General features: G+C 37.0%; 1 protein-coding gene across 1 annotated transcript in view; it reads right to left on the reverse strand.

Annotated features, from left to right (window-relative positions):
* Positions 1-26803, reverse strand: part of LOC126278029 (putative leucine-rich repeat-containing protein DDB_G0290503) — a 567177-nt gene that overhangs the window by 216263 nt on the left and 324111 nt on the right. The window contains exon 9 of the mRNA XM_049977802.1: positions 16063-16179. Coding sequence (XP_049833759.1) covers positions 16063-16179 — 117 coding nt within the window. The remainder of the gene's footprint in view (positions 1-16062; positions 16180-26803) is intronic.

Below are 26803 nucleotides of genomic sequence, written 5' to 3' on the forward strand. Positions count from 1 at the left end.
TGATTACATCAAAAAATTCTATCTTGTTAACAGTTTCTTCTACATACAATAATTGAGCTAAATTATTTGTTTAAATCATGAAATTACCATATGTAGCTATGCAAACAATACTTTTGACAAAACTGTTCATTACTTTTGAATTAATTAAGGGCTGGTTTTGTTAACATGTTTTCCACTTTAAGATTACTAGTATTTTGTCTTCCAAACATTTATAAGTAGTGCAGAATTGATACATTGAAGTGTTTATAAATCAACAATGGAACTTAAGTTACAAAACAATTACTGATTTCTCCCTATAATGAAAGATACTGATTATGAATAGTCAAAATAAATTAGAAAATCAATTACATAGATAAAACTAGGCACAAAATTATATCAGGTGTTACATTCTTTAGAACTAAGGGCCAACATTTCTCTTTTATGAAAATGCAGATTATATTCACGTATGTTAATGGTAATTAGTTAAAAGTGAAAAAAAATGAATTATAAGGAGGCACATGGCAAAACAAGAGGGGAAGTAAAAACATCCTACCTTGCTTTGTCACACAGGGTGTGTCTGCTTGTGGTACACTGAGTAGCCAACCCATCTCACCAACTTTCATTGTACCAAAACATATAAAAATGGCAGCCTTCCCTGTTTATCTGTGTCAATAGTGAACTGGATGTTTGGATATATACTGTTCATATGTTCATGGAAGTGTTCAAGAACTTCTATGCCATGTGGCCACAATAAAATATAGATGGCTGAGGGGGAGCCAAATTTAATGCATGTTCCTCAAAATATTCCATAAAATGTTGGCCATTGCTGGATACTAACTAGGAATGACAGGGAATCCATAGCCATTCCATTCATAATTTCATAAAATTTACCATCATAGTTAAAGAGGATCAGTGGCACCATCAACAGCAACACTGACACCATTTGCACCAAATCACGAATCAGAAGGTCCGTGGGCTATGTAATGCCACCACAGTTTCAATTTTGACAGTAGGTTACTCCTGACAAAGACAATGGAGGTAATCATCAAAAGCTTGAGGTTTTACCCTAAATTGATGCAGCAAGAAGTCTGAGAATGTTTTACTCAACAGTGCCATTGTGAAAGTCTTTGTTCACAAAATACATAATTGTTTGATTTCAACAGCTGCTGAGCATAAATAATTTTACTGCAGGCCATCATTTTCAATGGAATAATATTTTTTGTGATATAAGCACTTACAACAAAAAGAAATAATTTTATCAAAAATATAGGCCTGCAGTAAAAGCACTTATTTCCTCTCCCATGAACCATGTACCTTGCCATTGGCAGAGTCTCTTCCATGCGTCAGTGAGGCACACAGCTGCACCATATGTACAACCAGATTGGAGGGGTATCTGTTGAGTGGCCAGGCAAACTTATGGTACTTGACTGGGCTATCAGCCTTTCCAATAGTTGCAGGGGCAATAGTCTGGTAGATTGATTGATCTGACTTTGTAACATCAAAAAGTGTTACTTTCTTAGACAAAAACAAATATGATGTCTTGAGTCATAACAAGTGTACAACTGATCGTGACGTTGTAAAAACCTGCAATTCGGACACCAACAGTAAACTTGAAAACAGTGGTAAGGGCAAAAACGTATCATTAAGGAAAAAGTGTGGTATTATCTTGCTTGCCGACAGCAACGGCAGAAAGCTATCAAGCATGCTCCGAGAGAAAAATCGAGAAACGGCAGTGACTAGCATAGTGAAACCTGGAGCGGGAACACACCATGTCGTAGACATCGATCTTCAGATGAACACAATACAGGATAATGACTTTATAGTATGTATAGCGGGTTCGAATGACATAGCTAAAAATGAAGCTGATGCCTGCATTAAAATGCTACAGAACTTTCTAGAAGTGAATAAATCTAGGAACACAATAGTAGCCATTGTGCCTCATAGACACGACCTAATCTACAGATCGTGTGTTAATAAAGAAATTGGGAAAACTAATATCAAAATTAAGAAACTGTGTGCTGAATACGCAAAGTGTGATGTACTGGACATAAGTGAACTACATCTAAACCTACACACCAATCATGGAATGCACCTTAATTACGACGGAAAAAGTGTTATGTGCGATCACATCAGTGAAATAATTAAAGAAAGACTATTATGAAATAGATCTGTCTATCAGCTTCCTGAAAGACTTACAGGCAAAAATGAGGAAAGCAAATTCGACAAGAATGAAGAAAGCAGGAAAGAGAAGACATCAGAAGATCTTCAAAGGACTGCAGCAGTTACACCTGTAAGAGTTAATTTAAGATCAAGGCGGAATATACCCAAGAAGGAGGATTTTTTTCTATCCCCCTCTGAGAAAAGAAAAAACTTAGCATCACCAAACAAGTTAAAGATAGCATCATCAAACAAGTTAAAGATACACCATAAAACTTGCAAAGGACTCCATCAGCAAATTGTAGTAAATATGGTAAAGTCTGAACCTCCTCACCAATGTGTAAAACAATTAAACAAAAAAATCTTGATCTAAAATTATACATCCATAATGTACCAGGGCTCAAAACCAAACTTAATGAATTAGAAATTTTGTTATCAAGTGCAAGTGAACTGTCAGATACACAGATATTATGTATTAATGAACATTTCATGAGGTATTTTGAAATAGAAAGTGTTGTGATACCAAATTTTAAACTCGTAGGTCACTTCTCAAGAACATCTTACAAAGGTGAAGGTAGTTGCATATTTGTAAAAGACAACATTACTGCTACACCTCTTGATATTTGCAATTCATATAGTATTGAAAAAGATATAGAACTGTCAGGTATAGAGCTTACAGATCTAAATGTTTATATAATAGCACTTTACAGGTCACCCTCTGGTAACATAGGGACTTTCTACAAAAATCTAGCACCAGTAATAAAAAATCTAAGTAAAAGAAAATCATATAGTGTTCTAATATGTGGTGACTATAATATAGATTTTCTCTCAGAAAACTCCAGCCATCTAAGCATTAAAAATTTTATGAACAGCTACAACCTAGACCTAATGGTTAACACTCCAACCAGGATAACAAATCACAGTACCACTTGTCTGGATCAAGTAGCAAGCAATATAAATTGTACTGTATCCTCTGTCAAACTAGGATTTTCAGACCACAATGCATTAATTATGCAGGTCTGGTTGCAAAATAACAGTCATGAACACAATAAAATCACTGTAAAGAGGAGAAACTTCAATAAAACCCACATGCATACTTTCCTCTTTGATATACAAAATGAAAACTGGCAAAATGTATATGAAGCTCAAACAGTAGACAGCAAATATGAAGCATTCTTGGATATTTTCTGTTATTATTTTAATTGCCACTTTCCCTTACAAACAAAATGTATCAACAAAGATAGGAAACTCTCCAGCTGGATCACCCCAGGAATCATTAGATCATCACAAAGAAAAAGAGAACTTTTTTACATTAGCAAATCCAAACTAGGCAGTAGTGAAGCATTTAAGTCATACTTTACTCTATATAAAAAGGTATTAAGGAACATAGTAAATGCAGCCAAAAAGCTACAGAATGATAAGTGCCTCAAATTGTCATCAAATAAGAGCAAAAGCATGTGGCAACTTATTAATATGAATTCTAATAGAGGAAAACAACTACAAAGTGATATTAGCTTAAAAATAAATGGAAAATTAGTCTCCAGTGGAAAGAAACAGCAGAGGAATTCAATAACTACTTTACAGAAACAGTAGAAAACCTGGCTAACCATCTTAAAAATAGCTGTCCCTTACAACTAGAACCAAACTTATGCTCTGAGACTCTATTTTTAAGGCCTTCATCTGAAATTGAAATAGAAAAGACACTTCACAGCAAAATTTTAAAAAAAAATCATCTGCTGGACAAGATCAAATTCCATGCTTCCTCCTTCATAATTGCAGTAACTTTATCAGTAAACCCCTAGCCCACATAATAAACTTCTCATTCCTGAATGGTTCATTTCCTGCTATGCTCAAAATTGCAAAAATTATACCTGTCCACAAAAAAGGAAGCAAAGAGGATCCCAGTAATTATCGACCCATTGCACTGCTTTCAACTTTTAGTAAAGTATTTGAATATATAATGGCCACAAGAATCATGTCCTTTCTAGACAAAGAAAATATCCTGTCACCTGTTCAGTTCGGCTTCCAAAGTAAGAAAGCTACAACTGATGCAATACAAGAATTTCTAGATCATGCGCTGGAGCTTGTGGACAAAAAACTCCCAGCCATAGGTGTCTTCCTAGATCTAACAAAGGCCTTCGACATGGTTAATCATAGTATTCTTTTGCAAAAAATGCATTCCTATGGAATAAGAGGAAATGCCTATGACTGGTTTAAAAGCTGTCTGGAAGATCGACAGCAGTATGTCGAATTAAATGAAACTAAGCTCTCAGGTACAGCTAGCACTGTACATTCCTCTATGCATACCATAAAGCAAGGCATTCCCCAAGGCTCTGTCCTGGGCCCCTTGCTGTTCTTACTTTACTTAAATGACCTTCCTCACAGCCTACCAAACACAAAAACCCTTTTGTTTGCTGATGACACCTCTATACTCATATCTGCACCCGAACAAATTCTCCAATCTCATATAGATAGGAACACAGATCAAATAAGTCCATGGCTTCAAAGTAACAGGCTGCTGCTAAATGCAAAAAAGACAATTGGAATAACCTTCCACAGAGCCCAAAACAGAAATCCATTACTACCAACTATATCACTGGAAAAAAATAATGTTAAACTTGAAAATGAAATAAAATTTTTGGGCATCACTATTACTGAAACGCTCACATGGGAAAGGCACATTGATGTTACCAGCACAAAACTTAGTAAAGTATGCTTCATGATTAGATCAATAAGGAATGTCACTAACACAAGTACCCTAACCACAATGTACCATGCACTCTTTCACTCTGTACTTAGCTACAGAATCATCTTCTGGGGCCAAAATTCTGAATCAATTAAGATATTCAAACTGCAGAAGAAGATAGTCAGAACAATTATGTTCAAAAAACAAAGAGACACTTGTAAACCATTATTTAAGAAACTAAATATTTTTTGCCCCTCCCATGCCAATACATACTAGAATTATTATTCTTTACCAAAAAAAGTATCAACAAAATTAGCAAAATATGGATTACCACGATTATGACACAAGATCAAAAACCTCTCTAAGAATACTTACCCACTCAACAAAACTGTACAGTGATGATGTCAAGTGTATGGGAATAAAATTATATAATCATCTTCCAACTTTTATACAAGAAATCCAAGAAATTCAAACAGACAGTGAAGTCTCTTTTAATAAAAGACTGCTTTTATACCATCCAGGAATATTTGGAATCAAAATTGTCTTAGTGCATGATAATGTATCAAAGCTGAATGTTGTTAAGTCAATTTTGTCACATCATGTAACAATTCTCTGTAAAGCTGTAACTTTAAGTAACATAATTTTGTAGGTAATGTAAAATAATCATTCTTCTGTGTTCTTGTTTACTGTTTTAGACTCCTGTAAACCGTATATTTGTATTGACTTATCCCATATCAGTTGTACAAGCCATTGTACTGATTTGATCTATGGGACAAATAATTAATAAATAAATAAATAAAACCAAAATGGCCTTCCTGTACCTGTAATTTTTTTCTGAAGGTTTGTAAGCTCTATTGTACAGTTAAATGATGATATCTTCTTGCGTAATATATTCTGAAGGTAAAATAGGATCCCATTCAACTCTGGGCCAGGTCTAGTAAGGAATACATCATCACCAAGAAAAACAAAACTTGCTTTCTGTGGATAGCAGTGTGGAATGTTAGATCCTCTTAACTGGCAGGTAGATTACAAAATTTAAAAAGGGGAATGGCTAGGTTGAAGTTAGATGTAGTGGGAATTAGTGAAGCCCAATGTCATCAGGAACAGGACTTCTGATCAGATGAATACAGGATTACAAATACAAAATCAAATAGGACTAATGCATGACTAGGTTTAATAAAGAAAATAGGAATGTGGGTAACCTAATAGTCCTGGACATCAAAAAAGCTTTTGACCATCTTTAGCACAATGGCCTCCCCACAAGGACTCATATGTCTCATTCAACCATATCCCAGAAACCGATGTTTCAACACTGATGTGCAGGGGAAATGATCAACATGACATAGAATCCAATATGAAGTACCACAGGGAAGCATCCTAGGGCCCATCTTGTTCAACCTGCACATTAACGGCTTCCCAGCAACACAAAACACTATGTTAGCCATCTACACGGATGACACAGCCATCCTTGCACAAGACTGGAAACCATCAAACATTAATTCATGAATACAGATGGCACTCAGAACTGCGGAGCCTTGGTTGGAATGATGGTGTATTAAAGTAAACGTTGACAAGTGCAAAGCAGTTCTGTTTACACTCAGACCAAAACTATTACAGTAGACAGATAACACTACATACATGCCCAATATGTTTCTGAGAGAAAGACAGATACCTCGGTGTCTGGCTGGACCAGAAACTTACATGGGGGGGACCACATTGAATACATTACCAATGGAGCACACGCTAGGCTCAAACAAATCTACCCAATGCTCAACAGCAAAAGCACACTGAATAGGAGGGTGTCGAGGTCTGTGTACATGACACTGATTAGACCACGCTGCAGATCATACAGAACAAAGTGCTACGAATCATTAGCAACACTCCATGCTACACATGCACTGTGATCTTCACAATGAATACTGCCTTGAAACACTCAAGGAAGTATTCAAAAATATGCCACACCACAATACAGGAACTTGAGACACTCAAATAATCCTTTCATCCTTACTCTGGGAAACTAAAATAACAACCATAGGTGGAAGCACAAGTGGTCAAAGACACTACTAACAAGGGCATAACTGCCTATGGCAAGCTAGCATACACCAACAAGCAACAAATGTTGGCAAGCCCCTGCATATCAATAACATTGACTGGATATACCAGCTGCTATTAAAGCCGACTAACAGACTACAGCAGGGAAACAGATGATTTCGCCCACTGATGCACAAACACAAATCGCCAACATCACCCTACACTGTGCATCTGATATATGACCAATCGGACACAAAATGATGATGAAACTAACTGTTACACATTTCCCGATGCTGACTAAGAGATCAACACCAGCACCCAGCAGCAGCCACTGAGTAAAACCACCGCTCAATGTTAAAGGTATCGACATGCATGATACCCACTACTAACAAAGCCTACCCTTGCATGACCTGTTGCAGGCAGCTAGACATCCACTACTGCTCTTACTACCTGGCCTAAATATCACAGAGGTTTTTTTTCCCTTGGCTCTTGCCTTGGCACTTTTTTTCCTCTGCCCTTCAAACTGCTACCCTTCATTCAACTTTTGACCCAATCCATCTCCAGATGAGCACGTATTGATGGTTAACCTTAATCAGACATATGCAAACATTGCAGAACTTACATCCTGTGACACCTCACTTTAGTGAAAACTAACCCTTATGCAGAGGTGGCAGTAGACTAGTTGAGTTGGCCATCATCCCGGTGCATCCTGGTGCAGGTGTGCAGGGGCTCCACCTTTTTTTGGTAACCTAGTAGGAACAGCACAGTTAATGCATTGTCACAGCCAAGATAGACAAGACATCCACATCCAACACAGTAATACAAGTCTATATGCCAACTATCTTTGCAGGTGATGAAGAGATTGAAGAAATATATGAGATAAAAGAAATTATTCCAATAGTTAAGGGAGATGAAAATTTAAATTTAACTCTAATGGGGATTGGAAATCAAAGGAATCAACAGAATGAAAAGGAAAAATTGTGGGTGAATGTGCACTGGGGGAAAGGAAAGAAAGAGGAAGTTGCCTGATAAAATTTTGCCTGTATGGTGCTGGACCCAGTCCTCAGACACAAACACCATGTGTGTGTCTTCTATATTGTGCAACTGAGGTTTGGGTGTTTTGTTTTGAGTTCTTTCTCAAGTTCTCATTAGGTATGGGGTACACAAAGGATCAGTGAGTGCTTTATGCGTTGAACTATTCAAAAACAGAATCATACATGGAATGTCGGTTTGAGTTCATACAGAAAATTCTTGATGTGCATGTTCCCAATTATTCAACAATACACTGATTAGTGAAGAATCTTCAGGAAACTGGATCTGTGTTACACAGACAGAGACCTAGAGAACATAGTGTTTTAAGCAACAATAAATTAGACAAGGTAGTGGAGGCCTTGGAAAGAAGTCTGAGATAATTTCTGCATCATTTGGTACTTCAGACTGGTGTGCCAAGAGCATCTACACAAACTGAAATTGAAACCATACAAAACAACAGTAGTGCATAAACAGACGAACTCAGATACTGTTGCTTGACATCATTATTACAACTGACTGTTACAGTCTGTGCATGACATGATATGCTTTTTTCCCAATGAAGCATGGTTGCATTTTTCAGGATATGTAAATTCTAAGAACAATCAACGTTTAAACTCCAAAAGCTCTGAAGATTTATGTCAACAACCTCTGCATTATGTGAAAACAGGAGCATGGTGTGCAATAAGTGCAAGATGAATTACTGGACCAAACTTTTTTCATGAAACAGTATGTTCTAACAGACAGGTATATGAACAATATACTGCATGCTTTTTTTTTTTTCAAGATCTTACATAATGAAAATATGTACGCTTATTTCATACAGGACTGTGCACAACTACTCACCACTGCTTCTAAGACAGCAATATGAAGTGTTTCTGATGACAGGATAGTCAAATGGGCTCCTTGTTACCCAAATCTGAATCCATGTGATTTTTATGTTTGGGGAACCTTAAAAGACAAGGTATTTGCATCCAATCGCCACACACTCAAAGATTTGGAAGACAGGGTTTGGCAAATCATTTCCCATATTTTGGCACCTGATATATGGTGAGTGTTTGTTAATGAGTGCAGGAGACATCAAGCTACTCTTACCACAGAGGAATATCGTTTTGAGGACCCAGTGTAAATAAAGGTAAGTTTAAGTTAATCTGATGGCAATGTTGTTTCTGGTTAAGTCAGGGAAAGCATGCACACAGCTGGCTACCAGCAGGTTATTGCCTGAAAGTCAGGTGTGGTGGCAGACAGCAGATGTGGTGGCGGTGACTGGTAGTCGTGCCATGCAACACGCGGACCCCTTACCCCTTTTGTGAGACCACATGTAAATACTGCTTACAGGAAAATTAAAGCAACCTGTGGAAAAATGAGAGGCAGCTGTATGGATATGAAGAACTCAGATGGAAAACCAGTGCAAACAGAGAAGGGAAAGCTGAAAGATGGAATGAGTATATAGAGAGGTTATTCAAAGGAGATGAAGTTGCAGGCACAAAGAAATGGAAGAAGTTGTAGATGGTGAGGAAATGGGAGACATGATGCAGCTAGAAGAAATTGACAGAGCACCAAAACACCTAAGCTGAAACAAAGCCCCAGGAGTAGATGACATTCTGTGAGACTTAATGATAGCCTTAGGAAAGTCAGCTTATAAAAGCTATGCAATATATATGAGACTGGTGAAATACACTCAGACTTCATGAAGAATGTGGTAATTCCAATTCCAAAGAAAGCAGGTGATGACAGGTGTGAATATTAGTGGACTATCAGTTTAATAAGTTATGGTTGCAAAATGCTAAAATAAATTCTTAACAGAAGAATGGAAAAACTGATAGAAGCCAATCTTGGGGAGACCAGTTTGGATTCCAGATAAATGTTGGCACACAAGAGACAACACTGACCCTACAATGTATTGTGGAACATAGGTTAAAGAAAAGCAGTCCCATGTTTATATGATTTGTAGCCTCAGAGAAAGCTGTTGGCAATGTTGACTGGAATACTCTCTTTGAAACTCTGAAGGTAGCAGGAGTAACATTCAGGGAGCAAAAGATTACTTGAAAGTTGTACAGGAACCAGATGGCAGTTATAAGAATTGAGGGGCATGGAAAGGAAGCAGTGATTGGGAAGAGAGTGAAGCTGGGTTGTAGCCTATCCCTGGTGTTATTCAGTCTACATTGAGCAAGCTATAAAGGAAACCAAAGATAAATGTGGACAAGGAATTAAAAGTTCAGAGCCAAAAAATAAAAACTTTAAGGTTTTCCAACAACATTGTAATTCTTTCAGGGACAGCAAAAGGACTCGGTAGAGCAATTGAATGCAATCAACATTGTCTTGAAAGGAGGGTATAAGACAAACATCAACAAAATCAAGACAAGGATAATGGAATGTAGTCAAATTAAATCAAATGATGCTAAGGGAATTAGATTAGAAACCAAGACATTAATAATAATATATGAGTTTTGCTACTTGGGCAGTCCAATAACTGATGATGGATGTAGTAGAGAAAATATAAAATGTAGACTGGAAATGGCAAGAAAAGTGTTTCTGAAGAAGACAGATTTTTTAACATTGAATATAGACTTAAAAGTTTGGAAGTCTTTTCTGAAGATATTATTTGGAGTGTAGCCATGTATGGAAGAAATATAGACAACAAACTGTTTAGACGGCAAGAGAACAGAAGCATTTGAGATGTGGAGCTACAGAAGAATGCTGAAGGTTAGATGAGTACATCACATAACTAATAAGGATGTACTGAACAGAACTGAAGAGAAAAAGTATGTGTGGATACAACCTGACTAGAAGAAAGTTTCAGTTGATAGGACACATTCTGAGACATCAAGGGATCACCAATTTAGAACTAGAGGGAGGTCTGCAGAGTAAAACTCACAGAGGGAGACCAAGAGATGCATACAGTAAGTGGATTCAGTAGGATGTAATTTACAGTAGTGATTCAAAAATGAAGAGCCTTGCAATGGAGAGAGTAATGTGGAGAGCTGCATCATGCCAGTGTTCAGACTGAAGATCACAACAATAACAATAACAACACAAGCACTTACAACAATTATCTTTATCTGCTGAAGTAAATATACTGAATGTGAAGAAAATGGTCCCAGGTAATTTTGATGACTCGTGAAGTGTGTTGTATAACTATATTGTTTTTATTAGTATTTGTTCATTTTAACTCTGAAACTAAAAAGATGAGATTTATGTTTTTAACTGTTGATAATGGCTCTATGTACACGTGTTCCTGAAACTTGTTAATGTTAAACACCAGACCAGTTGTGACGACGCAAGCCGGGATGATTTCAATTTCCCTCTTGTTTTGCCATCTGCCTCCTTAAATTCATTTTTTTCACTTTTAACTAAATAACATACATAAGTATAACTTTCATTTTCATAAAAGAGAAAGGTTGGTCCTCAGTTTTAAAGAATATAACATCGGATCTAATTTTGTGCTTAGTTTTACGTATGTAATTGATTATCTAATTTATTTGGACTATTCATGATTATTATCATTCATTATAGGGAGAAATCAGTAATTGTTTTTTAACTTAAGTTCCATTGTTGACTTATAAACAAATATGAATTCTGCACTACTTGTAAATGTTTGGAAGATAAAATACTAGTAATCTTAAAGTGTCATCAAATAGGATGATTTCAGACACTAGGGTGAATTTGGACAGTATGGCTTATTTGCTCTTTGACACTGCATAGAAATAAAGAGTTACTTATTTTAACATCCATGCACCAGTTATTTTAAATGCGAGATTGCATTTATCACTTTCCACAACTTTTATTTGGAGTCAATTGTTTCCCTAGGTGAATAATTGATGAACAGTCTCAGTGTTGAAAATCCATGCATTCTCGTAAAGTGGAAACTTTCTACTGTTGTGCCAAGCAGGATGTTATTGTAACTGTAATTGTCGATGCACTCAGTAGCTAACAGCATTGAGACAATTTCTGTTCAAGTTTGTCAAGTTTCTCAACATAGTTATAAAATAATTACAGTTTTTGTAAGAGTGTGTACTGTGTGGGATGATTTTGGACAATGTCAAGAATGTATAAGAGCAGTACAGGTGCTACAGTATGGAGTAATTATGACATGGATCTTTTAGATGAAGCTGTTTGTGATATTCAGAGTGGTAAATTATCATACCAAAAAGTGTGTGATTTGTATGGTATACCTAAATCAACCCTACAAAATAAAGTGCAGGAAGCACATCCAAAAAATGGGAGGGCAGCCAGTGCTAAATAAAGAAGAAGAAGAAATGTTGAAGCAAGGTATCTTGAGGGCTGCACATTGAATATTTCCCTTCACTAAATTAGATATTAGATATTTAGTTAAAGGCTACCTTGATAAATCTGGTAGAAAAAAAGAAGAAATTTTGTAATAATTTGCCTGGAGATGAATGGGTACATTTATTCCTCAAACGACACTCAGAAGTGAAAATATTAAACGAGTTTGTGCAGAAGTGAACAAAGAGACTGTTAAGATGTTATTCTCCAATATCAAGGCAAAGATGGAAAATCTCCCATCAAGCAACATGGTCAACTATGATGAAACTAACATTTCAGATGATCCAGGCAAGCAGCAGATAATTACTAAATGAGGGAGTAAGTATGCTGAAAAAGTTATGGACTCATCAAAATATAGTATCTCAGTAAAGATGGCGGCTAGTGCTGATGGTAAACTGCTTCCTCTGTATGTCCTTTACAAATCAGAGCATTTGTGGGACACATGGCAAGAAGGTGGACCACATCATGTGTCTTTAGGTGTTATTGAAGAGTGTGAGCGGAACAATATTTCATTCATTCTTCTTCCCACCACCTCCTCCAGCCGCTCGATGTAAGCTCCTTCAGGCCAGTGAAAGCAGCATAGCAAGCTGCATTAACTGATTGGAAGAAACACACTCATGGGACCATTTCCAAGGATGCCTTCCCATCTATTCTGAAGCAGACACTGACTATGATTTCAGTAAGCTTCAAGGAAAAGATAAAGGGTGGATTTTGCATCACGGGCCTAATCCCTTTTGATCCAGATCATGTCTTACAAAAATTGCCTGATAATGAGGAGAGACAGCAAAACAATGCAGACACATGGTCTTCCACTTTTGAAGAAATTCTCAAAGAAATTTGTTATCCTCCAAAAAAGCTTGGTAGCTCCCACTGCCATCACAAACTAGACATTCAACCTGGAAAATCAATCACTGGGTGAGATTTTCAAGGAAACAAAAACAGTGCTGAAACAAGTGACAGTGCTTGTAGTAGTAGTGAAACTGTAAACAACACATTATCCAATGAAATTTTACTGCTGAAAGAAGAGGCTTTTCTTGTTGCAGAGTACAAATATAAATGTGAAAACAAGGAGCAAACAAGGCAGTATGTTGGAGTAGCCACAAATGTTGGTGCTACAGAAATAAGTGTGAAATTCTTGTACCCACACGAGAACAGTAAAAACATATTTGTGTTCCCTAATGTCCCCAATGAAGGCACAATATAAAAATTGCAAATTTTGACAAAAACTCCCACTCCAGTTGAGACAAGAGCAATGTTCATTTTTTGAGATGTGCTTTAGACTCAAAGACAATCATTTGTTTAAAGTGTTTGCAACTTAATTTAGAATGATGAGTGAGAAAAATTATTTGGACCTTTTAGTTAAATTACTTTGTTTCTGTCTGTCTCTAATATTTTAGTTAAGAATGGTAAAAAAATTTTATTTAAATTCTTGCGAAATAGAAACTTATGTGTAATATATAAAATTCATTATATTATTCCATATCACTTATTCGTAACAAAGGGCAACCTTAAAATGTGTGAAATTTCACCAAAATCAAATAAAAAGCATGTAGAATTTAAAAAAAGGCAGTAACTGTCCAAATTTGCACTCTATATACTGTAACTTTGGACAGAGATATAAAAAACACATGTGCCCGAAATCATCCCAATCCGTGGGGTGACTTTGGACACTTCATTTAACTGCCTCAGATAAATATGCCTACACTACACTTTCTGGTTCTGGGATATTTTATTTGTTACACATATACCCGACCACTTCCATGACAATTAATTTAATCTAACAATAGATATGAAAGTTACAATCATAATAACGACAAAACCATTCAAAATCACCAAATTTGACAGTATATATTTGGCTTTCTTTGAAAACATGTTAACAAAATCAATCCTTAATTAATTCCAAAGTAATTAACAGTTTTGTCAAAAGTATTGTTTGCATAACTATATATGGAAATTGATGATTTAAACAAATAATTTGGTCTAACTCTTGCATTAGAAGAAACTGTTAAAAGGATTTTTTGATTTAGTCTGTTAATTTAATGAGTTAAGTTTTAATTGTAATTTCTGTAAATTAAACTTTGAACAATGTGTAGTTTCAGCAACTATTATTGTGATGATATATAAGGACCCAATTTTTGGTCACAAGATAGACAGCCCATGCCGAGTTTCAGAACAACATCAATGCTTCAACTTAACAGTGTAGTAAGTGTTAAACAATTAGGCCACGTGTAAAAACAATGGCAGTGTCTGCCCCATATGTAGCTGATTATTCTTCGAGAACTGTGAACTTTGTGGTTAGGTTTTACTGCTCATAGATGTTCAACAGGAAACTATTGTAGCAATATGTTGAGGTTTGACTGCTATCTATTAATGGAAAGTTTAAACAAGAGTGAACAGGACATATTAAATGTGTATGTGGAGGTGGGAGGGGGGGGGGGGTTGTGAACAGTGAAATTAAAGTGCTGTGAAATGCAACTGTGCATCTGTCGGCTACATTATTTACTGAAGTCAGTGCCCAAATTCCAAACCTCATTTTTCAGCCAGTGTGGCAACACAGCACATCAACACTGATGACAATCAACAAACAAAGAAATAAAAGTAGGTGGAGCCACTATACTGTGTCATGTAATCAAATTTATGCCATACAGTAACAAATTACTGACCAGAGAAAACTTCAAGTGATGCTCATTTCCATTAGTACAATGGTTCTGGTATAGATGTAATGCACTGCAAATTACTTTGTAAATTTTAGCAGCAGTGTTCCCAGTTTTGAGTAAACATATTTAATCTAGTTGTGGCAAAATTGGCATAGAAGTAAAGTATTCCCGAAAGCAGCATAACATACTACTGGACGTAAACTGTTAAAAGTTGTACAGAAGTTTATATTTATTAAAATGGCAACAAGTTTCAGACTTATTATTAGATTATCAAGCGATCCACAAAAGTCCTACCTTAACACCATAATGTGAGTATGCTGGCCATATAGCCTGTATGAGTAGATAAGTGCCTGTCATACAAGCAATGTGGCTAGTGTACACACAACATGGTGTTATAGTAGTACTTATGTGGATGGTTTGATAGTGGGCTAAAGTACGAAACTGGTCACCATTTGAAAAAGAATAAACATCTGTGCTAGTCTGATAATATAGTAAGTTGTTGCCTATTGCCAGCATGCTAGAAGTGACAAAACATGGGTGACTTGGAAGTGGATTTCTGAACTACTGATATCTAATTTTCAGCGTTTTCACATGACCCATAGCAACACTAATTCTTCACTTATTTGCTTTCTTTTCTGAGAATTTACTGATTCTTGCATTTATGTTTCCCTTCCATTTGCTACATGTATTGTTAGGTCTACTAGATCAATAAATGCATTTGTCAATGGACAAAAGAACACATTATCAATCAAATGTGCCACTAAGGCATGTTCTGCTCCTAAATGTTTGAACATCTTGTTCATGTTCTTTATGATCTGGACACACATAAGCTACATCCCTATTAGAATAAACAGATTGGTGCACATAAAGGTGAGTTTACATGGTTCAGAAGGGATATTTGATATACGTACAATACCCATTATGACAACCAAACCCAAAATTTTCAGTATCATTGTTACCTCCAGTATCTATAAGATTCATTATCCTGTACAGTTTGTTGTGTGATTTACTTAGTAAAACTGAGAGGAAATTTATCTCTTAGCACTGGTAAATGGAAAGAAAACTCATCTGATGACAATGCTGAAGAAAAAACAGATATCTAAAGTAAAGTTAAAATTAATGGAAGAAACAACAGCAAAAATACACAAAAATCTCAACAAATCACCTAATTCAAGATGTACCCAATACAAAATGCACACATAGAACGAGAAACCATTTCATAAATTCAGATCTTACTTTCTGAAGCCTCTCATTTTCATCCTTTAGGTTCTGGATTTCTCCCAAAAGATCTTGGTCTGGCTCAGCTGGTTGAGACCGAAGCTTTTCCAGTTCTTCTTTCAGTGAATCCAGCTCCTATAAATTGAAGAACTCTGCACTATTCTCAGTATTTCTTTTCAAATATGGAAAAAGTCACATTTTTACTTCATGGATTTTTAAGAGTTTGACTTCTTATATTGTTTACACTTCTTAAACAGAAAAAGATCACTTCATAAATTCAAGTGAATGATGGTAGTAAAGATTATGGTTCACAATTTATTATGTTATGCAGCTTATGTTCTTTTAAGGATGTAAATAGCTACTAGGTTCATATTACCACAGCATCATTGTATATTCAAGAACAACAATGTCACACCTTACATAGAAAACCTCATAAAATTACTCTTTTGTGGTTTCCAAACTTCTCCTTAAGTCACACTTCATGGAGTTGATGCACTGCACTAATTTTCATAAGTATATAATGAGGAAACAAATGGAATATTTCTTATTAAAACCCCCATACTTCATTTACTGAAATAAATACTGAGTGTAACTACTTTTAGATGTAACTAAGCTCTATTAATCATGATACAGCCAAAATGTGAAGCACGTCCTGGGCAAAATCTCAAGGTCCTATAGAAAAACATATAAGCTGAAACCTGTCATTGTTGTCTGGTAGTTTCTGGTTATTTTCCAAAACAGTCTGGTTTTTGTTGCTCTTCCTGTCATGGAAATGACAGTTTTTTCATACTGACAACAAAAATTTACTCTTTCTAGCATACCTGTATTTGCCTTTGCACATATGTAAAATTCGTTGCTTTCCTTTAGTATAAATATTGTTAGGATTTCTGTTATCAAGAATTTGAAGTCTATGATTGTGAATTACTACTGCCAGAAAACTAATTTATTGTTACTTAAGTGTAGAGAGCATTACTGGGAAACTTAAAAGTATTCTTAGAAAAATCTGCATAATTATTATTGCACTTAGTTCTTAAGTAAGCAAATGATGATCTGGGAAGATTTTAATATTAATCTTGTGAAAGATTCTGAAAAGATAAACGAATTGTAAGTCCATCATAACATACACACCTTGAGTGATATTATTAATTTATCTACAAGAATTACAAAAGAAAGCATTATACTAATCCTGGCAATCTTACAGAGTCAGACTGGAAGAATATCTGTATTTTAAAAGATATCAATTATTATTGTATTTGTAAAGGATGTCCCAGATGATGGTCAGTATGCAGGTATATCACATGAATAATCATTAGAAGCAAAAAAATTCTAGTAAACATGAGCTCTAAAATGCATATCTTAAAAGCTATGAACATTTGTTCCATATAAGAGGTGTGTACCACCTATATAAAACAAAAAAAAAAAAATAGGAAGCCAAGAGCTTGCAAATGAAATTGTTTCACAGTATGAAACATGTGTTTCACAGTATGAAACATGTGGAAATGTTCGAAGTTGCTAAGGTATGCATTATAGTGCCCATGTTTACTGGACCTGCACTTTGAGTGATCAGTTCTGTCATTTTCATGAATATTGACCTCACCTGGGACACTCTAGATGGAATTCTACCAATGTTCAACAGTTTTTTCCCAAGAAAACAAATAAGTATGACACAAATAAGACATCAAAAAAGGCTAGGAACACAAAAGGAATCAAAATGCCATGTGCTGTAAAATGAGATTGACTGAAATGATTAGTGGGAAAAAAACCAGAGAAATAGTACTGATTTCATATTTCAAAATACAGGGTAGTTTTCCCCACTGTGTACAAACTCTAGGGACTGATCGATGACAGGAGACAGAATAAAAAAGGTATAATTAACTTACATCCAGAAATGCGTGGTTTATACGCTAGGGACCATTTATTTAATCACACTTTGTTACAGAGTCTGCAGTCTAATATGCACTGTACCATGCAGCCACAGTTACAGTATGTATGGTTTCCTCTTTGAGGGTGGTACTGTTCCTCATACATCATGTCTTAGTGCCCTCTCCTGCCATATTGATTGTTAATGCTATGTCCAATTTTTCTGTATTTCTGTATTGGGATCGAGAGCTTGCTAACATGGTGTTTACTTATGGAAAGACAAATGGCAATTGGTGCTGTGTAGCAAGGTTGCATCAGAAGACATATCCCCTCCAACAACCACCACAGTATTCAATGTTTGCAACAGTGTTTCGCCATTTGTCTGAGACAGGGTCATTTCAGGAAGTAGGGAATTATGAAGGATGTACCAGAAATGTTTGGACACCAGACATGGAGGAAAATGTGATTAACACTGTGGAAGGTGGCTGCCATGTCAGTACCAGACAGTTGGCCTTCTTGTGCAGGGCAAGACAGATGACCATGTGGGACATTCTTCATGACAATTGTTACTACCATTATCACTTACAGCACATGCACGGTTTACTAGAGACAGATTTTCCACATTGGTAGCAGTTTTGTGACACGTTTCTTCACCATGCAACCATGATTCCAGGATTTGTTCCATCCATACAATTCACAGATGAGGTCACCTTTGCACAGAATGGTATCTTCAGTCTTCATAACAGTCATCTATGGAGTAGTATGCAGAATCTCCCTGGTATGGTGACAACAAATCATCAGCATCAATGCAGACAGAAAGTTTGGGCCAGGTCAATTGGTGACTGTATTTAGGGACGTCTTCCTTTCATGCCTAACAGGCAATAACTATCGGAATTTCTTGTGGGTGACTTTGCCTCCCCTGCCGAAATAAGTGCCATTGATGATTCTAAGGGTTATGTGGCTGCTACATGATGGTGCTCCAGCCCACTCTGTCATTAACATATGGGTGTATCTCAATCCCATTTTCCTTGGTCGATGGGTCAGATGAAGGGATCCAGTTGCATGGTGTGCTTGTTCGCCAGATCTCAACCAGTGCGATTTCTGGTTATGAGGCCATCTCAAAAGTATTGTCTATGCAGAGCCTACTCCAGATATAGAAACCCTGAAGCAGCATATTCATGCTGCCTTTCACACTTTTCAGATGCAGCATGGCTGACATGAATGTGTGAGACAGAACATGCTAAGGTGCATACACGCATGCACTGAGGCACATGGAAACCATTTTCAACACATACCATAATTGTGGCTGCATGGTACAGCATGTATTGGACTGCAGTCTCTGTAACAATACATGACAGAGTAAATGGTCTCTAGCACGGAAACCATGCATTTCCAGACATAAGTTCATTAGATCTTTATTGCTCCATATCTTCTCATTAATTAATCCCTGGGGTTTGTACACAGTGGAAAAACCCATCCTGTAAAATGTGCTGTGTTAAGAAAGGTGATTTAAAAAAATTATTCTTTTTGTAACATCAAAATTAATAATTCTAACAATACTTTTAAATGTATATGAGCTATAGTTGAAAGAAAAAATGAGAAATCAGTTAAAGAATGTAAAGACTATGTTATTAAGGAAAACAGCCAAATAACAGAATATATCAGTTACGTACCCAACATATTTAGTAATCACTTCCTGAAAGTGGCTCAAAAAATTGGCACAGACAATTCAAAAGAGAAAGTAATAGATTGATTGCTAGAAGTAATTCCTAATACATGCAGGCATATCACAGTTACCCATGCTCTGACAAATTAATTAACAGTGTAATTAACTGCCTAAAAACCAAAAGCTCTCTAGGAGTTGATGATAACTCAAACTGTAGTGCTTCGAGAATTTCGGCATAAATTCTAGAACCACTCAGCCTTCAATCATCTTGAACACAAGATATTTTAGATGTTAGTTGGAGGAAGGAACCCTATCTACTGCGCTTGTCTGTGTGTGCAGGTCCGAAGTTTATCGTGAGCAGATGGTAACCAAGGAATGTCTGTGTTATTATGTGCTGTTTTATAACTGTGACTTTTGTTAATGGCGAAAAAACAATTGAGTGGAAAAAAGATTTTTAGTAACTTTTAACTTGAACTTGCTAGAGGCATAGAGTCAAGACAGGTGTATCATTTCTATATAATAGAGTCGTGGTTAGCTGGCCAACTCTGTTGTAAATTTAACTGTATTTCTAACATTTGGACTTTCAAGGAGACTTACTTAACAGTATTTATTCATGTGGAGAGTGAGATTCGTAAAATTCTGATGTTTAAATATACATTGTTAAGTTAAGCAAAAGAAACTGTGTGTGTCTGCTTATAAGTAGAAAGAATCTTGAGGAATTCCTGTTCCCAACAATATACTGCAGAGGAGAAGAGAAAAGGAGTTTTCTACAGCAGGCTAACCAGCTAGGAAAGTTGGCTTACCATCTCAAGTAAGTCACATCGTTAAAGAATTTGAAGTTTGCATACATACTTCGCCACTTCAAGTCATCCAAAATGTTAGAAAATAAATTACTTGTAACCTGTTATCCACATATAGCCAATTTATTCTGTCACATCTGCAATATATCATTACATCACAATGGATATTTTCAGGCAGACTGCAATATGTTACTGTCGCAGTCCTTTACAAAACAAAGGGCCAATTAGAGACATTTCTACATGTTGTCAAAATAGCTGTTGGGATCCTTTGTAGCATTAACAATACTACTACAACATTGTTAGAGTTAAGTCAGTTACCCTCATTGTTTACGAGTCATCATTCTTTTGCACCAACCTTGACTGTTGCTTATCCAGGTGCATGTTAGTTTCTGGCTGATGCCTATTGAGTCAGCTCAGTGGTTAAAAACACATGGGATGTTTAGTGACCCCAGTGCCATGGCTGGTGCCAGTGAGAAGGCATGGCCAATGACCAGTGTGAGGTCTTCTTGGGATGGCTGCTGGATTGTCCTTGGTACCACTTTGAATACTACGATGACCCTATATGACCAATCTGCTATGTACCTAGCACTGGTCATCATGTAGTCTGTTGATCTCATCCCCACCATCTAGAAGGTACAGCACCTGTAGGTGCATGTGTGTTGAACAGGAACATGGACCCCTATGGAACTAGTTGCTGGCATCCATAATGAAGTCCCATACTGGCAATACCCTGCAATGTGGTGTTGTTGGAAGACAGACAGTTCCTGCATCAGGTGACAGTAGGTGGCAAGCAGCACAAAGTTCACCAGGTGTACGCCACCATCTTACATATACATGTTCAGCTAGTTCACATACTGAGCTGGAGCACCTACAACATAGATTCACTACTGTATCATAATCATGGAATTGAATGCCATTACTTTGAATGCCACCAATCCCAACAATCAACTCGTGGTGGGAACTGGGATATTTAAAAGGAGCTACCACAAGGCTATGGTGCAAGGCTTGATTTGTAATGACCATATATAGTCCTTATTCTGCTACATTCACTTAACAAGCTGTTAAATGCTGTGTCAGTTTGTCATTAAGTGCTCCTACAAAAGAGATAGAGTTTCTTGCAACATGTCTTATGAGTTATCAATATGCTTGTCTCATTTCCTTTTGCTTTCTGTCATAGTCTTCCTTCTGCTGAATGCGTATTCTCACCCAGCAGATAGTGTCATAATGTGTCAACAACCTGACATACCTGTGGCGTACTGAATTGCATCCTGCTTCTGCATCTGTATCCAGCATAGCTGAGTTTGCTTGTGGAAATGTGAGTGAGTTTTAACAATTTTTTCTAATTTCTACACCTCACTGTTCTGTGTCATAACAACAAAAAATTCAGTAGAACAGATGTTAATTATTAGCAACCAGTCTCACTACTTCCTACTATCCAAAGATCCTAGAAAAGAATATGTATGCAAGAAGCACAACACAGTTCTCTCAAAGTAAGGTAGTTAGTCAGTCTTAATTAGGATTTCAAAAGAGGCTCCCCATATAACATGCTGTCTTTCAATTGATGAATTAGATCATGCCAAATTTTAATGAAGAAATGTTTCTAAGTGGAATTTTTTGTAGTCTGTCAAAAGCATTTGATTATGCAATTCACAGTATTCCCTTGGAGAAGTTCAATTATTATTGTGCCAGAAGTATTACTGGTAACTGATATTCATCCTGTGAAATTAAAAGATTGCAGAATGTCACATTGAGAGACACAAAGAGTGAATACAATGGAACAGTAAGTTCACAATGGGGAGTAATCATGGTATGCATTAATCTTATGTGAAACACATTAAAGTTATTGGTACCAGTGGATTACGTTTAGAGAGATTAAATGGTCTTTTGAAAGCTGTACTTCATTTAATACTATCTTTGATAAATTTTTAAATATGGTACCTCCAAACCTGAATGAAAGCGTTCCACTTAGAACCATATGGAACAAGATTATTAGCAGATTTAAATGGAAAACTCAAGGAAAAATATTTCAAGTTCCAGGAAAAAACAACTTTTAGCATATTATAGTGGAGAACTTATCACTCACTGGCACAAAGTGTGCATGTTAAATATCCCATTTTCTTAACATTTGAATCAGGTCAGTGAGCACACCTGCTTTAAGCTGAGGTATACATTTCATTGGATTTGGCCCATCATAAATATGTGGACAAAAAAAAAAAAAAAAAAAAAAGGTAGTCTAGTTAAATATCATGTCTGGAAAACAATTGTTCCAGGTTTCAATTAGTCAGAACAAACACTGTTTCTCTTCACTTAACTGTTAGAGGTAAAGGACTTCATGCTTGGTCTAGTATTTCTGCTTCTCCTTCACTGCATAATAAGTCTCTCCATCCACATTAGCCAAATATTTTGAGAATGAGACAGAACCTGACAATCGAAGTACATTTAAAAAATGATACTGTGTGCACATGGGAGCAAAAATCTATTGCAGATTTGGAAAACCAGAAGCTAGAAGCAAATTTTCAGAATCAATTTTGAAGTGTTTACATGACCTCCCAGAAGCAGTACTGGAATATCAGTCTATGAAATTTAGTTTTGGAAGCCCATGTAAATGGGGTGACAGTTCCTTCAGGCCAGTTGATACACTTTAACAAAAGCTCACCTTCAATTTGCTTGCCTAAAATGTCTATGGGTGCTACACGGGCAATTTAATGGGGGAGTTTGTTCAATATTCTTTCAAAATCATTTACCATTTCAGTTCACTTGGAGTGTTTACTGACACAATGTGTTCAACATTATGTTTCTAATTGTGACATTACATTTGCAATGGGGGTTTCCTGTGGGTGGTACCAACATTATGGCACAGAGTAATACAGGTTACAATTTATAAAATTTTGAACAGAGTTCAACCACCTTGACATAAGATAGGCTAGTTATTCCATCATTCGTGGCAGACAGGAAGCATAGTGATGCAAGACAGACAGGCAACACAGTCTGCAACTCTGCATTAGCTGAGTGATAGAGAGCATATGCAATGGGAAGAAAGAAAAGGACAGCGACAAAGCAAAATAACACGCACTCTCATTCACATGGTGGGATACTGCAAGAAGCAATAGACATGGCTAGGGGAAACACTCATAGACCAATTTAACTAGCTGCTAAGAGAGAAGCAAAACCAGAGTAGCAGAATAACGAGGCCACATGCAGTCATCATTAGTGAACTGCCATGTTGCAGAACTGCAGAGAGCTCTTTAAATGGGCCAGAACACTTCAGGTCAATGGGAATGATGGAGCCTGTGTCAACAACATTCCGTTAAATGACCAAGTTGTTTTAGTAACTCGTTCTCCGATCAACTAGTACCGTACCAGCCAGCTGTGGAGCACTGCAGAGGTGAAAACTCCCTGAGTGTGGGACAGAACATGATAACCAAGGCTCCTGGTTGACCACCATCTGGTACTCCTAAACACCTCTGGATGTGGGGCCTACCAGGCCAGCAGTACTGGGTTCAATGCCTGCTGCCTACAACAAAATGTGGATGGGATGGTCAAGGGAAGAAGAGGCATGGAGTGGGATTGAGTACACTCCCTCAGCCAGTAGCAACTATCCATGCTGTATCAAACTGGGTTAAGCATCTGTATCAACAAATGAGGAACGATGTCTAGCTAGGGTACAGGTGCAAGGACTGGCACAGTTTCTTATACCGAGAGTCTGTCCATGACCAAGGCAGGAGGCAACTATGGCCAACATTGCACCACTCTTTGTAAATCTGTCACAATAAACAATTTACTGAGTAGTCATGTTCCCTTAGCACCATATGTGCTTCCAGACAATTCCTGACATTGGGCACAGGTGTCATCCACTCGGCCCTTATGTAAATTGCCATCAGAAGTGTCAACTGCTCTATTTTCATCTGGAGGCTGCTGGGAATTGGAGGTGTTCCACCTCAACACTTGCAGCAGATCACTGTAGTGAGAATCCAGACTTTGCAACAGCAACTATAATGTGGTGAGCATCATAAAAACATTTTTACTGTTCTGGTGGCTATGTCACAGGTTGAGTTTCTAGACGGCATATGTTATCATTGTGTTAGTAATATGTGGATATTGAATGGAGGAAATAGTAATTCTGTGTAATATTATTTGTAGGTTGTGTTCATTAACATGTGTCAAGCTGTTTTAAGTCATATGAGTTGTTGTGTCAGTGGCTGGGTCACGTGTAAGTGTTAGTGTAAGGTGTGCAAGGAGTTTGATATAGGGTGGTTAAAGGGTCAGGTGGACCATAATTCTTTGTCATTTACATATTATAGTATTAAGTTTGTAGTCTGATCTTTGTCTAGTGCTACATGTATCTGTTACTTATGTTGTTTAGCAGATAGTAGTTAATAGCACAAGAATGTCAGACACAAAGTCGGTTTCTACCAGTGAGTCAATGGCCAAATTAACAGATCAAGTATCATATTTACTATAAAACAATGCACAATGGAGAGTGCATCATGATGAATTAATGGCACAATTAGGGGCTTTGCGAGCTGCACAAAATTTACAGACAGGTTCGGCTGAAACAAAATCTTCAGTAAGGCAGTGTCACTTTGCAATAGATTCTTCAGTATCTCACATGATTCAACTTTCTCTGGGAAGACAACTGAGGATGCCATGGTATTTATTAGTGATGTCTTGGTTATAGCCAGAATGTGTAATTGATCACATGAAGTTATGTTATGGATGGCTAATTTATGCCTTGTGGGTGAAACAAAGATATACATAATTTATCATGGAACACTTTGTAAAGCAACCTCATTTAAGCAATTAGCTGAAGGTTTGTGGCAGAAATATTGTAAACAGAGTAGTGCTAGGTTTTTTAGAAAACAACTGAGTGGGTTAACTCAGAAAGCAAATGAAATAGTAGAAAATTTTTTGGACCGAATAAGTAAGGTGAATGCTCAGACATATGAACCAATGGGAAATCCAGATGCTGACCATGTTATCCTGTGGAAATGTGGGAACAGGGCTTTTTTTTTTTTTTTTTTTGGAGGGTAATTCCTGTGGAATTTTTGCTACAAGTTATGATGAGAGATCTGGATGATTCAGCTGCAGCACTGCGTACTGCCATGCATTTGCAGGAAATAGATACTGCAGTGCGAGGATGCACAGAGAAATGGTATTTGTTATAGAGAAAACTTGCTATTGTTGTGAAAAAAGGGGCAGATCAGATTCCAATGCAACCAGGTATAATGTTAAATTTGTGGGCATTTTGGTCATAAAGCGAATTAATGTAGGAGTAGAAAGCAGAATGGTGGAAGCAAATGGCAGGATACATTATGCCGCAGCAGGAATGTTTCATCTATCAGAAAGGAACTCCATTAAACCAAAATACTGCAGAATTTAAGGCAGAGATGGATTGTTGTTTGATAGACATTATAAATAATAATAAGTACCGTATAAGTTTGTGGTTGATACATGTGCAAATATTTCTGTGATTAATCTAGAACTCATGGGTAGGAGAAGACTGGTGACTCTTAGGTATAATTTATGTTGAGTAGGAGACAATGATGTGGTGTCAGTTGGGACAACATGTCTCATTTTTCATATTGCAAAATTGGAATTCTGTGAACAAATGGAATTAACGCTGTCTGTGGAACAAGGTTATTCGGTGATTCTTGGACTTGACTTCCTGGATAGGCATCAGGCTAAAATTAATCTTCCAGAGCACACTGTCGAACTTGGGGGAAACTTGTTTCCAATGGGTGTTACAGCTGTAGATGTTGCAATGTTGCAAGGTGCGCCATTACCTAAGGTGCTACCAAATGAACTGCATACACATGCCATAAGGGTAGTTATGTATGATAAAGTACCTGCTGGTACAGGAAAGCTAGGTTGGGTATCGGTAGATGCCAATATTCCACAGGAAAAATTATATGTGAAACTTCCTGGAAGATTAAAACTGTGTGTTGGACCGAGACATGAACTCGGGACCTTTGCCTTTCATGGGCAAGTGGTCTACCCAAGCGTGACTCACAACACATCCTCACAGCTTTACTTCTGCCAGTATCTCATCTCCTACCTTCCAAACTGTACAGAAGCTCTCCTGCGAGCTTCTGTAAAGTTTGGAGGGTAGGAGACGAGATACTGGCAGAAGTAAAGCTGTGAGGACCAGGCATGAGTTGTGCTTGGGTAGCTCAGTTGGTAGAGCACTTGCCCGCAAAATGCAAATTTCCCGAGTTCAAGTCTTGGTCCAGCACACAGTTTTAATCTGACAGGAAGTTTCATATCAGCACACACTCCACTGCAGAGTGAAAATCTCATTATGTGAACATCCCCCAGGCTGTGGCTAAGCCATGTCTCCACAATATCCTTTCTTTCAGGAGTGCTAGTTCTGCAAGTTTCGCAGGAGAGCTTCTGTAAAGTTTTGAAGGTAGGAGATGAGATGCTGGCAGAAGTA

Source organism: Schistocerca gregaria, chromosome 1 (genome assembly GCF_023897955.1).
Source record: "Schistocerca gregaria isolate iqSchGreg1 chromosome 1, iqSchGreg1.2, whole genome shotgun sequence".
NCBI lineage: Eukaryota > Metazoa > Arthropoda > Insecta > Orthoptera > Acrididae > Schistocerca > Schistocerca gregaria.